Consider the following 12,521-nt stretch of genomic DNA (forward strand, 5'->3'; position numbering starts at 1 on the left):
AGACTATATGATTAAAACAGATAAGTGATGAGCTATAGTGGTAGGGATTAATAAGTATTTGCTTCCTCCTACTCCTTTTTTGAATGGGAAGTGGTCAATTCAAAAAATTGACCACTCTTTTGAATGAATATAATGGTTTTATTTGAGTTCATTTTCATTTGTTTTAATGTGTCTTAACACTTGATGTGTTTGAAATAAGGATTTGATTGATTGATAGTGAACACTAATCTCGTTGTTGTGAAGGTTTTTTTTTTCTTTTTTTAATCTAACTGAATTGTAGGACTTTTCTTTTTTGTGTTAATGCATTTTGAAGCGTCTCGAAAACCGTTGTTTCCAAAACTTTCCATCAGATCACACAGCCTTCTTTACTGCCTGGCCTCTGTCATGGTCTGTTAACAAGACTCACACGATTTTGCAACACTTTGTGCTGAAGCCAATAAGTGTTGATGCAGAGTTGAATCGTGTTTCTAATAGTGAGTAATTGTTGCACAATGTGGAGGTTTAATGTTGAGGACGTAGTCTTTAACTTTTCATTTATTGCTCAGTAATTATCTTTACTGTACAGCATAAAGCAACTGGAACTGTTTATTTTAAAGCTCACAGTCACAAGAAGCTCGATAAGAAGTTTGAGGACGCACTTATACTCTGATAACATCTTTAGTATTAACCTCATGCGGTTGTGCCATTTCTTGATTATAGCACTCAGTGGCACTACTGTTGTGAAAGAAGAGATTCAGTATCTGCAAAAGAAAAAAAAAAGAAAAAGAAAAAAAGCTGCTGTCCTAGCACAGAGAGGACAGTGTGCATGCCAGCACATGTAAACTGAAGGGTGAGCTCTTTTCCCTGGAACGGTTTATAGATGTGTTGAAACTGGCTCGCAGACATGACAAAACATCAGCAGCAGCATTAACACCGTCGTCATCATCAGTTTTATTTGTGCACAGAGTTTGGTCTACAACACAATTCCTAGCATCAATACTGAAATCATGTGGACCCAAAACCATTTTTTTAAAAAGGAAAAGGAACAAAAAGGACCATAAATACATAAAAGGGCTACATGTGTTTTACAAATTAAGAGTGAAATTGCAAAAAAAAAATGGATGGCATGTAGAAAATATCTTTTACAAAGTTGTTGTTTGTTTTTTTTGTTTTTTTTTTTAACTTATTTGATGTTCTTCTTGGCATTTTACAAGCTACTGAGCTCCTGCAGTGTTTGGTCCAGGACTTGGTGCATGCCTATGTTTTCTTCTTTTGCGTGTGATAGGTTCTCTGTAATGAAAAGCAGCAGGAAATATATAATATAACTGTTTGTCAGGTAACTGTAAAATTGTTAGCCTCATAGTGAGAAAAATGCAGAAACAGCTGCAAAGTGATGAAGAGCAGATTGCAGTGAATGACAGAAGGCAGTGTAAAAGAGAAAAAGGTCTTTATTAAGCTTCAGTTTAATGCAAAAAGAAGGAGAAGGGAACTCTGAATGCAAAGGAATAAAAGAGACAAAGTGCTTCTAAAGATGCAAAGTCGGCAGAGTGCAGGGTTTACAAGGTGTTCATATCATTGAGGGCATTATCCAGCTCCTCGCTGATAGCCTTGAATTTCAGCTTCTGAGTGTACAGTTCATCTGCAGGTCAAAAGGCAGAGTAAGCAGGACACAGGAGGTTGAGAGGAAAAAGTGTGCAGGCCATGAAGGGGAAATTGGAAAAAGAGAGAAATCAGAGCAGAAAGTTAAAGATTTATTACAAGAAGGAGTGTAGGGTAGAATATGAGGGCTGAAAGAAAGCGTACCTTCTAAGTCATCTATGGTCTTTTCCAGCTTAGCCACTGTCCTTTCTGCGAATTCTGCACGGGTTTCCGCCTTTTTCAAACAGTAAACACATTGAAATATAGATGCAAAGCTTACCTCAGAAAACACAGGTTCAGCTTAAGCAGAGGGAATGAATTTACCTCTTTAAGTCTGTCATTCAGGACTTTAATCTCCTCCTCGTATTTGTCTTCTTTCTCAGAGTACTATGCAGACAAAGAAAAGCAAACAACTTTGTTTGTGCCATTTTAGGATGACCAGGGTACTTCCCCTGTTTTTTAGGTGATGGTAGTCGAGATGAGGATGCAAATAGTGAATGTGAGCACGAAAAAAAGGCACTTAATGTGCTGCCGATCCTGTTGAGTGGGTGACAGTGATGAGTGTGGATGTGTGAAGGTGTTTTATGATAGTGAGCTTACCTTCTCAGACTGAGCCTCTAGAGACTTGAGGTTGTTGGTAACATTCTTAAGCTCTTCTTCCAGGTCACCGCACTTGCTGAAAGAAAGAAAAGATGTTTTTTTTTTCCAATAACTTGCTTAGAATATATTTAAAATTCACATATTGTGGTGAGAATAACTGCACTGAATTTCTCCTTACAGTTCTGCAATTTCTGCCCTCTCTTCTGCCCTCTCCAGCTCACCCTCGAGGATGACCAGTTTACGAGCGACCTGGAACGAAATCACAGTTGAACATCAGCTGAAGCGACATCTCACAAAAAAATAAATACAATCCGTCTGTTCATACCTCCTCGTATTTGCGGTCGGCTTCCTCGGCAATGTGTTTGGCTTCTTTGAGCTGCATCTCCTGGATCTCCATCTTCTCCTCGTCTTTCATGGCTCTGTTCTCAATCACCTTCATGCCTCTAAAGATGGAAACGATGCCGAACATTTAGTCCAACAAGACCATAAAGACACTCGACATTGCAGAGGTTATCTGGGAGACTCACTAAAAGCTGACTTAACTCAGTAACCACCAACTTTGCATTTCCAACAGTTATTTTTTACCTGTCAAATTTCACTGACAGGCAATGGCATCTATTCACTGCACTAATGGGATTCTCTATCTTTGTATCACACTGTGACTTGTATGGCTCTGTATACAGTTCTGTTATCAAGCCTTCCTGCTTCAGTTCCGATGGGCCATGGGCCATTTAATGGCCATTTACCTTACTGTTCTGTTTAAGCCTCTAGTTTTTGTGCTATTGCTGTTTTTGATTTTTCCTTGAAAACTTCAAACTTTACAAAGTTTTACAAAGTATTGCTTTCATTTATTTTACTCTTTTTTTTTTTTTTTTTAAGTCAAGCAAACTTTATTTCCACTCTGAGGGAATGAACAACACATTCCAATAGGCTTCCCTCACTACTTCCAGCCAATGAAAATGAGCAAGTGAGGGTGATTTCAGCCAGTTCACTTGTGTGCTTGCTCAGTTTTTTTTGTGCCACATGAAATAGGCTGAAGCCTATCTGCATGGTAACAGCAAACGCTCGTGATAGTTAACTTCAAGACGGTGGGCTGTGTAGAACTTTCACTTAACATTAAAACACACAGTGACTCACAGCAGTAACAAATACATCTGAATCTACAGATCTATGCTGATTTTCACCTTTCGCTCTCATCTGCGGCCTTCTCGGCCTCCTCCAGCTTCTGCAGGGCTGTGCCCAGTCTCTCCTGAGCACGGTCCAACTCCTCCTCCACCAGCTGGATCCTGCGGTTCAGCGATGCTACTTCGCCCTCAGCCTGTAGCCACAGATTGAGAGAGATAGGGAGGTCGCAGGTCAGAGGCCAGGAAGGAAACATGAATGCAGCCAAAACAGGAAGGTTACCACTTACGCTCAATGCTGAAAACTGCTTATCCATTCATCTATTTTGAAGCTACACTATAATCCCCCCCCCTTTCATTCATGGATTTAAGAAGATGTCAAGATCAGGTCCTTGCGTTTCATTTGCTTTTTCAGCCTTAGTGACTTTGATGAGTTGTGGACTTTGCAGCCTGGCTACCTGCTTTACTAATATGTTGACACAGGATAACGCAGTGACAGCTTTTTTTTTTTTTTAATAAACATGCTGGCATCTGATATTTTACAGCTGTCTTCACTTTTGTAGTGTAAACCAAAGCATGTTTGGGGGACACCAGCTTTCTTCTCCTCAGCCCGTTTCCCACAGCACTGATAGCGCAGATAACCATGCCTGCTCTCTCCTTCCTGTGCAGAGGCTCAAGAGGAACAGGAAGGAGGATTCCGGGCACCTTTTCAGATGGACGGTGTGTCAGCTGTTATTCAATCAAAAAGCTCAAAGGGCGAAGGGAGGGAGAAAAAAAAAAGAATAAGTTTTGAATGATTGACAAGAAGTGTAACTGTAAGATTGTACCCTTTAAAAACCTTCAATTTAACATTTTCTTTACCGTCAAACAACCACACTGACAGTTAATGTAACATCGGGGACTCTTGCAGCATTTCTTGGTGTTTTGGTAGATATATGGGGCGGGCTGGAGTTAGATAACACAGCCGAACAAAAGTCTGCAGAGGAATGTCGACACAGCGATGTTTCAACTTGTCTCTGTAACGACTGTATAGAAAATAACTACAGATTTATTTATTTTTTTACTGTAATCTGTATACAGAGGTTCCGGTTTTTATTTCGCGCGTTAGGTGCGTTATTATTACCGCTACTTTGCAAGTCCAGCTCTCAGGAGTGCGTAAACGCTTCAGTCCCAGATTACAGTGAAGATGCTCAACCGGTTTGCTGGAATTACAGATCAAGACAAAAAGTAAAAGAAGTTCACTTCAAGTTGGACTAAATGCAAACTGATCTCACTTTTTCGCGCAGTTCCCGTTCAGTTTCCAGCTCCTTTTGTACTGCCAGTGCGCGATCTTCAGCCTCATCAACTTGCTGCTGGAGGGCTTGGATTTTCTTCTTCACGGCTTCCATAATTCCGACAGTTTGGTTTCTTTAAACGGGGATTCGTCTGAACCGGCAATCAAGACACTTAAGTTATGAATTCGCCTCAAAGTTGCAGGCTCTGTGGAAATCTTTTCTCGGGCAGGAAATCAGGGAGGTGCGGTGCTGGGACGGCGGAAAAAAAGGGCTGGGAGTTTTCAGGAAATTTATGACGAGATCCTCCAATCATGTGAAGAAGCCTGTCTCAGATGACATCACAGGATTTAGGAGGGGAATGTGGGACGTTTTTTTTCCTCCACAAAGGAGGTGTGTAAAGTCACTTTTTTGTGGGGCCAGGGTTTTCTATTGTGGACTTATATGGCAAAGTGAAGGTGTTGCAACTGCACGGACTGAAGGCAGAGGAAGTGCACTGTGTTATTTGTCTGCTGTTAGATAAAGCGTGAATCACGTCTAAGGGATCATCGTGTGATTGGATTTGGTTGTCTGAGAGAGAAAAGGAAGGAAAGTAAATGTCAGTGGGGGATGGTGAAGGAGAGAGGAGCAGGTTGTAAACTGTATCAAAGGACCGGAATCAAAAGTCCAAAGATTTACTTCTAGTGGAGGAGGAGGAGGGTCAAGGGTGGGGTGGGGCCGTAATAATCCTTTTCACTAGGGGTTGTTGACCTGCAGTGGCGTGGAATGTAAATTGATTTGGTTGCAGACATGACCAGCAGCCATCGGGTGGCGACACATTTCTTCATCGCCCCCATTTGCCTCCTACTCTTCCTCCCCCTCACGTTTTCGTTCTTTTACTACATTTATATGTATGAAAGAAGCTAAAAAGTATTTGTGGCCACCTGATAAACCATCAGAGGAATAAAATCCTGTTATCACCTCTAACCTTTGAGATCGTCTCACTTACTTCAGCTCAGATTTTTACCTGCTTTGTGAAGTTGAAACACTTTCCAAATCCTCCTGAAAACTTCACAGACTTGAAGGGAAGAGAATGTCCACGAGCCACCTTCAAAACCACTCTTTTCATTCCCAGTGTCAGATCAATATTATTATATTGGTCACGATTCACTCCCAAAAGCAAACTAAGTCAAGTCTGTGTCCGGATTTATTTTGTTTGTGATAAGGCATAATCCCGAGTTAGATTCCCATCATTTTCCTGGAAAGGATATGTTTAAGCAATAAATACATGACATAAATGTAGATGGTCTCCAAAGGTCGGCAGTCATTCAGCATTGCACACTGCCTAGGTATGTTACTGTAAAGGCTAGACTGAGGAGAGAATAACGTCTCAGCCCCAAAAAAGGCCAAAGCATTGATTTCATTAGAAACTGCAGTACGGGGTTCTCTGTTTGCTTAGGCTGCATTCCTGAAATTCTTTGGTCGGTAACAGGCTGGCCAAGTTGTGTCTGTGCTTGAGAAATAGCTCAGCTACAGACCTCTGTGATTATCTCCACGGTCTGGGTTAGAAGATGCAAGATAATCAATTCAGGATTTCTGGGTTATTAGTTTACATTGGGGTGGATTTTTTTTTAAATTTAATCTCAAGGCAGTTCTTTAAAGTAACAACCTTTCATGTCTTCTTTTATTCCTATCCTATTTCAATATGTATTATTTTATGTATGACCGTCAGTGATTTAATCACTTCACGTTCATATTTTGCACTTTAGAAACAACCGAGCTGCACTAAACTATTGGGCGAGTCCAGACATTTCCTTTTTTGGGTTATGTAAGCATAAGAGGCAACTCTTCATCTGAGTCAAGCACTTTAGCCAATGATTTTGTTTAAACCAGCTTTGACAGAGAGGAATGTGTGTCCATGTTACTGGTCCCCTTTTCCCCTCTCATAGAGTGATATCTATTTCAGTCCATATGAAGTATTTGATACTGATATTTTAAAAGCTGTGGGGTTCCACTGTAATAATGCCTTTCCGATGGCGTCTTGGTGGTGAACTCACGTCTGTGGCCTTCTTCTCCGACAGTTCCAGTTTCTCCTGAGCATCCTTCAGGGCCTCGGAGTACTTGTCCAGTTCATCTTCTGTTCCCTTCAGTTTCTTCTGCAGAGCGAGCAGCTCATCCTCCAGCTGAGAAAAGGCAGATGTGAGAGAAAGTCAGGAATCAAATATAGATTTTTGTTCAGTTAAAGTGAGTATGATGAAATTCTGGTATATGACAGAAAGCAGTAGTGGGCTTTAGATCTTTTACAGATCACTTAAATGCTATTTTGGGATAATCCTGATGTATTTCAGAAAGATGAATTTCACTTGAAGATAAGGAGGTGAAAATACGTAGTGGGTGCATGATTTTGGACTACAGCTAGCTCCTCTCAACAAATACATGCGTGCTGTTATTTTAATCCGGGTTATTCTTTCCACTTAAAAAGCTCCAGAGTCAAACATTCACCATGAAGCCTGTAGATTATGTGAGGTAACTAGGAGGTTCCTTCTGAAAAGACACATAGCTGCAGAGTCTGGGTGGCCCAATCCTTTAATTGCCGCCGGAGTCTGTGCCTGATGTTGTGTGTAATAGATGTTAATTTTGCATGCAGTTTTGTGTATTTTCAGTGCCTTTCGTCAGCCTAACTGCACTCTGAAAGTCTACTCGTCATGCCAAGAATAGCAAAGAAAGCATCTCTTAGCACTATTTGAGCTGCAGCCATCCCAACAAACTAAAGAGCTCTGCATAATCTTCTAGGATTTCATGCTGACTGTTCTTTGCTCCTGAAGACATGCTGAGGGTCCATATGTGCAGTGCCAGTGACAACTGATGCTCCCTGTGCTCTCTGAGGGAGTTGTTATGGCATTAGCTACCAGAGAGTGGATATTTACACTTTCCACTTGCTCGATCCTTCATCCTGGCTTTGTCCGAGTCTCTCTAACTTGCTGCTCTCTAACATTCCTTTCATACCACGTTAATGAGGACACCATCTCCCACTGTGTGATAATTGCCTCTATTTAGAAACCTCAGATATCCTATTGCATCTCCAGATTCTATTTTGTTTGTATGAAATTAAAGTACACTGTCATTAAGTTTGGCTGGGACACATCATCCTGTCTGTGGCTTGAGCGCTGCGGCGCCAAATATGGGGGCACAGAAATTTATGAGGTTTTATATTATACAAACTTCACTTCTGATAAGGATGCTGCCAGAGTCAGACCGTGATATTCTATAGGTCTGTTTTAACCTGGCAGCTTTTCCTTTGATTCAGTTCGGATAATAAGCCTAGCTCTTGTCACAGCCATCTCTGTGGATATCCTCCACCGTCTCCTACTGCAGAACAAGGAGCTCAGTATCAACTGATCCCTGTGATTCAGCATTTAGTCCTGCTGAGAAATATATCAGCAATCTGTAAATTGTGCTTTGGTGTTCTTATTTAGTATTTTAGATTATGACTGAACTTTAGCAACAAAAATAAATCAAAAACTATTAAAAAAAACTATTATAGGAAAAGTGAAAAAAACAACAACACAATAACGCAATGATGTTGTAATACAACTGGTATGAGTAACTTCACAGATACATTTAGATATATAATCCTGATATTGAAAATGTCCACATTTTTTGACAAAGAAGATTCCCCATATTTTGGAAAAAAGTAATTATTAAAATTAATTTATGCATGTGTGATGCATTTACTTCATTTGTTGTAAATATGCTGTGACATTTTAATATTCCTGTATTAAACATTAAACTCATGAGCCACGCGTCACCTGCTTGCTTTTATCTTCCGCCTCCTTCTTGTCGGTCTCGGCCTGTTCCGCCCTGTCGATGGCGTTCTCCTTGTCCAGCTTCAGCATCTGCATCTTCTTCTTGATGGCCTCCATGGTGACTGTTGGGTGTCAGCGTCTTGAGATCTTTAGAAAATGAAGTTTTGTAGTTCGTTACGGGGAAAAGCTGCTGCAGATGTTCAGAGGAAGACGCCTCACAGGAGCCCTCACAAGGTTGACAGGGAGCGCAACTGGCAGATGCAGAGAGGAGGGAGCTCGGAGCGAGCGAGCACAGGAGAGGAGGATGCAGACTGAGAGTCGGTGGAGCTGTATGTGATTTAAACTTGACAGGAGGTTTGGAGACAGCCCTAGTCCCCAGTGACAGCCCTTTCCCACCGGTTACCCCTTTCGCCACTCCCCACTTTGGCTCCTCTAGAACTTACTGTTGCCCCCACCCCATCCCTAATCTAAACTTCACCTCTCAAATGTTCTTTGGAGGGACAGCATGGTGTAGCCATTTCAGCATTGACCAGCCTATGTCCTTGTTTGGATTTTTACGCAGATAAAAAGCAGGAGAATGACCAAGAACTCACAAACTTCAAAAGGGAAATTGTTCACATTAATAATGTTTGCGGCTTCTCGCCTCTCTTTGGTCTATCTATATGCCTGTGTTCTTACTTAGGAATGTTCAAATTGATGTTAATACCAGAGTTGGTTAGAAAGGGACATAGTTTTCATTCTAGCGCTGAATGAAAAAGGGCTGTATGGAAAATGATCCAGCCAAAGAAAATTTGGGGGAAAGAGCTGTCTGCATGTGATCCACGTCAGGCAGCCACAGCATTGCAGTCAGGATACACAGACATAAACCACAGGTCCAGTGCAATTAAGATCCTCTTAATTACTATTGGTTTGACAGATCTGTACTTAGATCTGTTTTCTCCAATTTGTAAGGCGCACTAAATAAAAAAGTTGACTGGGAGATATAACTCAAGACGGATTCCAGGAATTTGGTGCACTTATGCACTTATGAGATCTTTAAAAGACATTTTTTGTTTTTGTTTTTACTAAATTGCACATTATTTGTAGATTGTTAAGTGAAAAATTAAAAACTCCCCAGGAAAGGCAAAGAAAAACAAAAGAAAACATGGATATGGCTTTAGTAACTGGGAGGCGCATATAAGCCTGTCTGCTTTCTTTCAGCCCTTCTGTGCCAGCTGCCCTGGCTAAAAATAAAGATTACACACAAACTCGAAGAACGGTGCGTCTTGCCGTGGCCATTTAAGTGACATCTCAAGATAAACTTGGACTAATGCATCTCTTGTTGTTCACGTTGCACTGGCGCAGCTGCAGCATGCATCATCTTGGTTGTTATTAGTCTTTATACAGACACTATTTTGGCCAAGCTCTGGTAAAGACAGCATTGTATAAACCTGAGAGTCTGTGTTTCAGGCCATCTGAGTCTGAGGAGAATTGCTGTCTGGGGAAAGCCGTGTGTTACCGGAATGTACATTATTCCAGGTATGCTGAAGGAACAGAGCTCCTTTGTGTGTTCAGTAATTTTGGGCCCACATGAACCAAAAAAAGGTGTGATCACAAAGCTGAAGTTAGAGCTGGTTAAGACTGGATAAAGAAATCTGTCAAACAAAAAACTGTCTGCTGTGTTTGTTTTTCTTTCTTTTAGTTTTGAGTTGGCCTTTTGGGCTTTTCCAGGGTAACGTTGAGGAAAGTTGATGGAATATGGTTGTAGGAATTTCAATCTTTTCTTTGCGTTCTGAGTAAGAGACCAGCAGGATTTGAGCACGCAGGAGCCTTTTTAGGCAGAGGTTTACAAACGTGGTGGCAGTTTGATAGCTTCAAGATCCTGGAGTTAACACAAGCTTACATCATTACATTCAGTGTTGGTAGTGACTGTGCACCTTATTTGGTGTGTCAGAATGCCAGTTGCACAAAGTGTTATGGTTACACAATTGCATTCATGTTTGCAATCAGGGAATTTGGAAGATCTTTCACTAAATGATATTCAGGACGCTGTTCACGCTTTCTTGTGATGAGAAAGCAGGTTTGGAGCAGAACCTGTGCAGGGGAACAGAAAGAGATAGGACAGGAGATATCAGAGAGAGAGAGAGAGAGAGAATCAGAAGTGGAGTGAGAGAAATCAGAACCCTCCCACAGGAAACCCAGCTAAACTCCTCTTCTCCTTGTATGGTAAAAACTCCCCCAAAAGCCACAGTATCGCCTTGGGAGTAGAGTCAAAGTCCTGCTAAGTATAAATCACAAAGCTATGGGAATGGTGGAACAGATTAGAGTTTACATGAGCAGTACCACAAAGGACACAAACTAGCACTCTTTTAGAAGTCTTAAATGGCTGATGTCATGGATTTGTCATAATGGTGGACTCATTTTACTTACAAAAGCAGTTGTGCTTTATGTACTCTGTTTGATGACACAATAAAGAACATATACTACTCAAAGGATTTACGGTGGGAATACCTGTACAATCAAATGTAACACCTGGGTGATGCATTGACTCAGAGTGAGACAAACCGATTTGTCAGCCAGAGTAAACATATCAGCTCTCTTGATCTATGAGGGTTCTGTACAAACATGTCTATAAACGAGACACAAACAGCACGTAGAAAGTATGGAAGTGGTTGAGGGAAGCAGCAGTCTGTTATATTTGGCTGTGTAACTCAGTCCAGTCCAGTTGTATCTGTGACTTCTGACAATGTGTAGACTCCATCGCTCCAGCCAAGGGATGAGAGATTTGTCACCGTGACAGGGTGCAGTGTTCGTACGCAAGCCCACAGCTGAAAGAGTCACTCCAAGACTCCGAGACTGGGTGCTAAAAATCAATTAAAAAAGAAGAACAAACACCAGCTGTTTGGAGTCGTGCACTGAAGCAGGATCCTGGATTTAGTTTAATTTAATAATAAACGTGTAATACTCCCTAATCACTGCAGTAGGTTTGTGCATTATAAACCGACACAGTAATAAGCATTATATTTTTAGATGATACAAAACAGCAGGACTTCTACTTGTGTTTCATGGGTGTTTTAACCTCTGATGATGTCAGTATTTGTTGCTGGGATGCCATTTCATCCTTTCACATCAGCTGTTGTAATTAGTACGATGATCATTTGCATTAGGATGACAGTCGGGCTGCTCAAACCCACAGCTGAGATTCTTTTCATACCAAAGGCAGAGGTGCAAAACCAGTAGAAAGTGGGACTGTGTACAGCTTTATTTTCACCCACAATGCATTTTTGTATTGTCCTCTCTTCAGCTACCTCTATTAGCTGGGAATGCAAATTTAGCCAAGTGTGTTTGTTTGGGTTAGCACACTTGAACAAGCTCTCGGGCTTCTGTTATCTTAATACTAAGCCTGTAATGCTTCCAATATCACTGCAGTAGCTTTGTGTAATTTGACACACTGACACATTAATAAGCATTATATTTTTTGTATATTAAACAGCAGGACTTCTCCTTGTGTTTCACCTCTGAGGAAGTCAGTTGGTGTGGTTTAAAGTGACCCTAAAGGCACCATATGCACAAAGCCATGGTTTATAAATAAAAGCTTTTCGTTGTGTCATGTATTGACTCCTATTTTGACATCATCAGATCTTTGAAATTAAGCAGAAATGCAAATCATTCACCTTCCAACACAAGTGCCTGAAATTAAACTGAAACCTCTTAGGCCTGGAGCCTATGCCGCTCCATTACAGGCCTGACACAGACAACTGCCAACTGTCACCTTCACAACTGCAGCTAATTTAAAATCACCAGCTAACTTCACATGCATGTCTTTGCAAATGTAGAATATGGAACCTCACAGATTTGAAGCTGTGAGATGACAGTGTTGACCAGTGCACCCCTAAAATCTAAACTATTCAAAGTAATCGACAAGTTAACTTACTAGTAATAAATATGAAAACATGTATTTTATTATATAACAAATGTTGAATTGTTTGATGCTGTCATATTTAATTAAGACCCACTGCTGCACTTTATTCTGTTGGACACTAAAACAGTTGAAAACGGTGCTATCTTGTGGTGATCATTATGTATCGTAAAACATGTGTGACACATCAATCCAGAAGATGGAGCTACAATACTAAAGCAAAGTTGGT

The 12,521-nt window shown here is 40.9% G+C and overlaps 1 protein-coding gene and 1 long non-coding RNA gene across 4 annotated transcripts; one reads left to right on the forward strand and one right to left on the reverse strand.

Annotated features, from left to right (window-relative positions):
• Nucleotides 1–906: 906 nt before the first annotated feature.
• On the reverse strand, nt 907–8,733 carry tpm4b (tropomyosin 4b). 3 transcript variants are annotated; one of them, XM_085438229.1, is made up of 9 exons: nt 8,398–8,729; nt 6,646–6,771; nt 3,402–3,535; nt 2,543–2,660; nt 2,396–2,466; nt 2,218–2,293; nt 1,942–2,004; nt 1,783–1,852; nt 907–1,269 (listed from the first exon to the last, which is right to left on the reverse strand). In XM_085438229.1, exons 1-9 carry the CDS (start codon nt 8,509–8,511, stop codon nt 1,187–1,189), a joined length of 855 nt encoding a protein of 284 aa, XP_085294355.1. In that variant the 5' UTR covers nt 8,512–8,729; the 3' UTR covers nt 907–1,186. The 3 variants fall into 3 exon arrangements, with proteins under 3 accessions (XP_085294355.1, XP_085294357.1, XP_085294356.1); XM_085438230.1 differs by lacking the exon at nt 907–1,269 and adding an exon at nt 1,410–1,618 and having other exon boundaries at nt 8,398–8,733; XM_085438231.1 differs by lacking the exons at nt 6,646–6,771; nt 8,398–8,729 and adding an exon at nt 4,613–4,896.
• On the forward strand, nt 4,241–4,816 carry LOC146687423 (uncharacterized). Its single transcript, XR_014916300.1, has 2 exons — nt 4,241–4,420; nt 4,481–4,816. It is a non-coding gene; the product is annotated as an uncharacterized LOC146687423 (long non-coding RNA).
• Nucleotides 8,734–12,521: the final 3,788 nt, after the last annotated feature.

The sequence above is a fragment of the Copadichromis virginalis genome, linkage group LG18 (genome assembly GCF_057382275.1).
Source record: "Copadichromis virginalis isolate Kocher_CV1m ecotype Utaka linkage group LG18, C_Virginalis_male_GT1.1, whole genome shotgun sequence".
NCBI lineage: Eukaryota > Metazoa > Chordata > Actinopteri > Cichliformes > Cichlidae > Copadichromis > Copadichromis virginalis.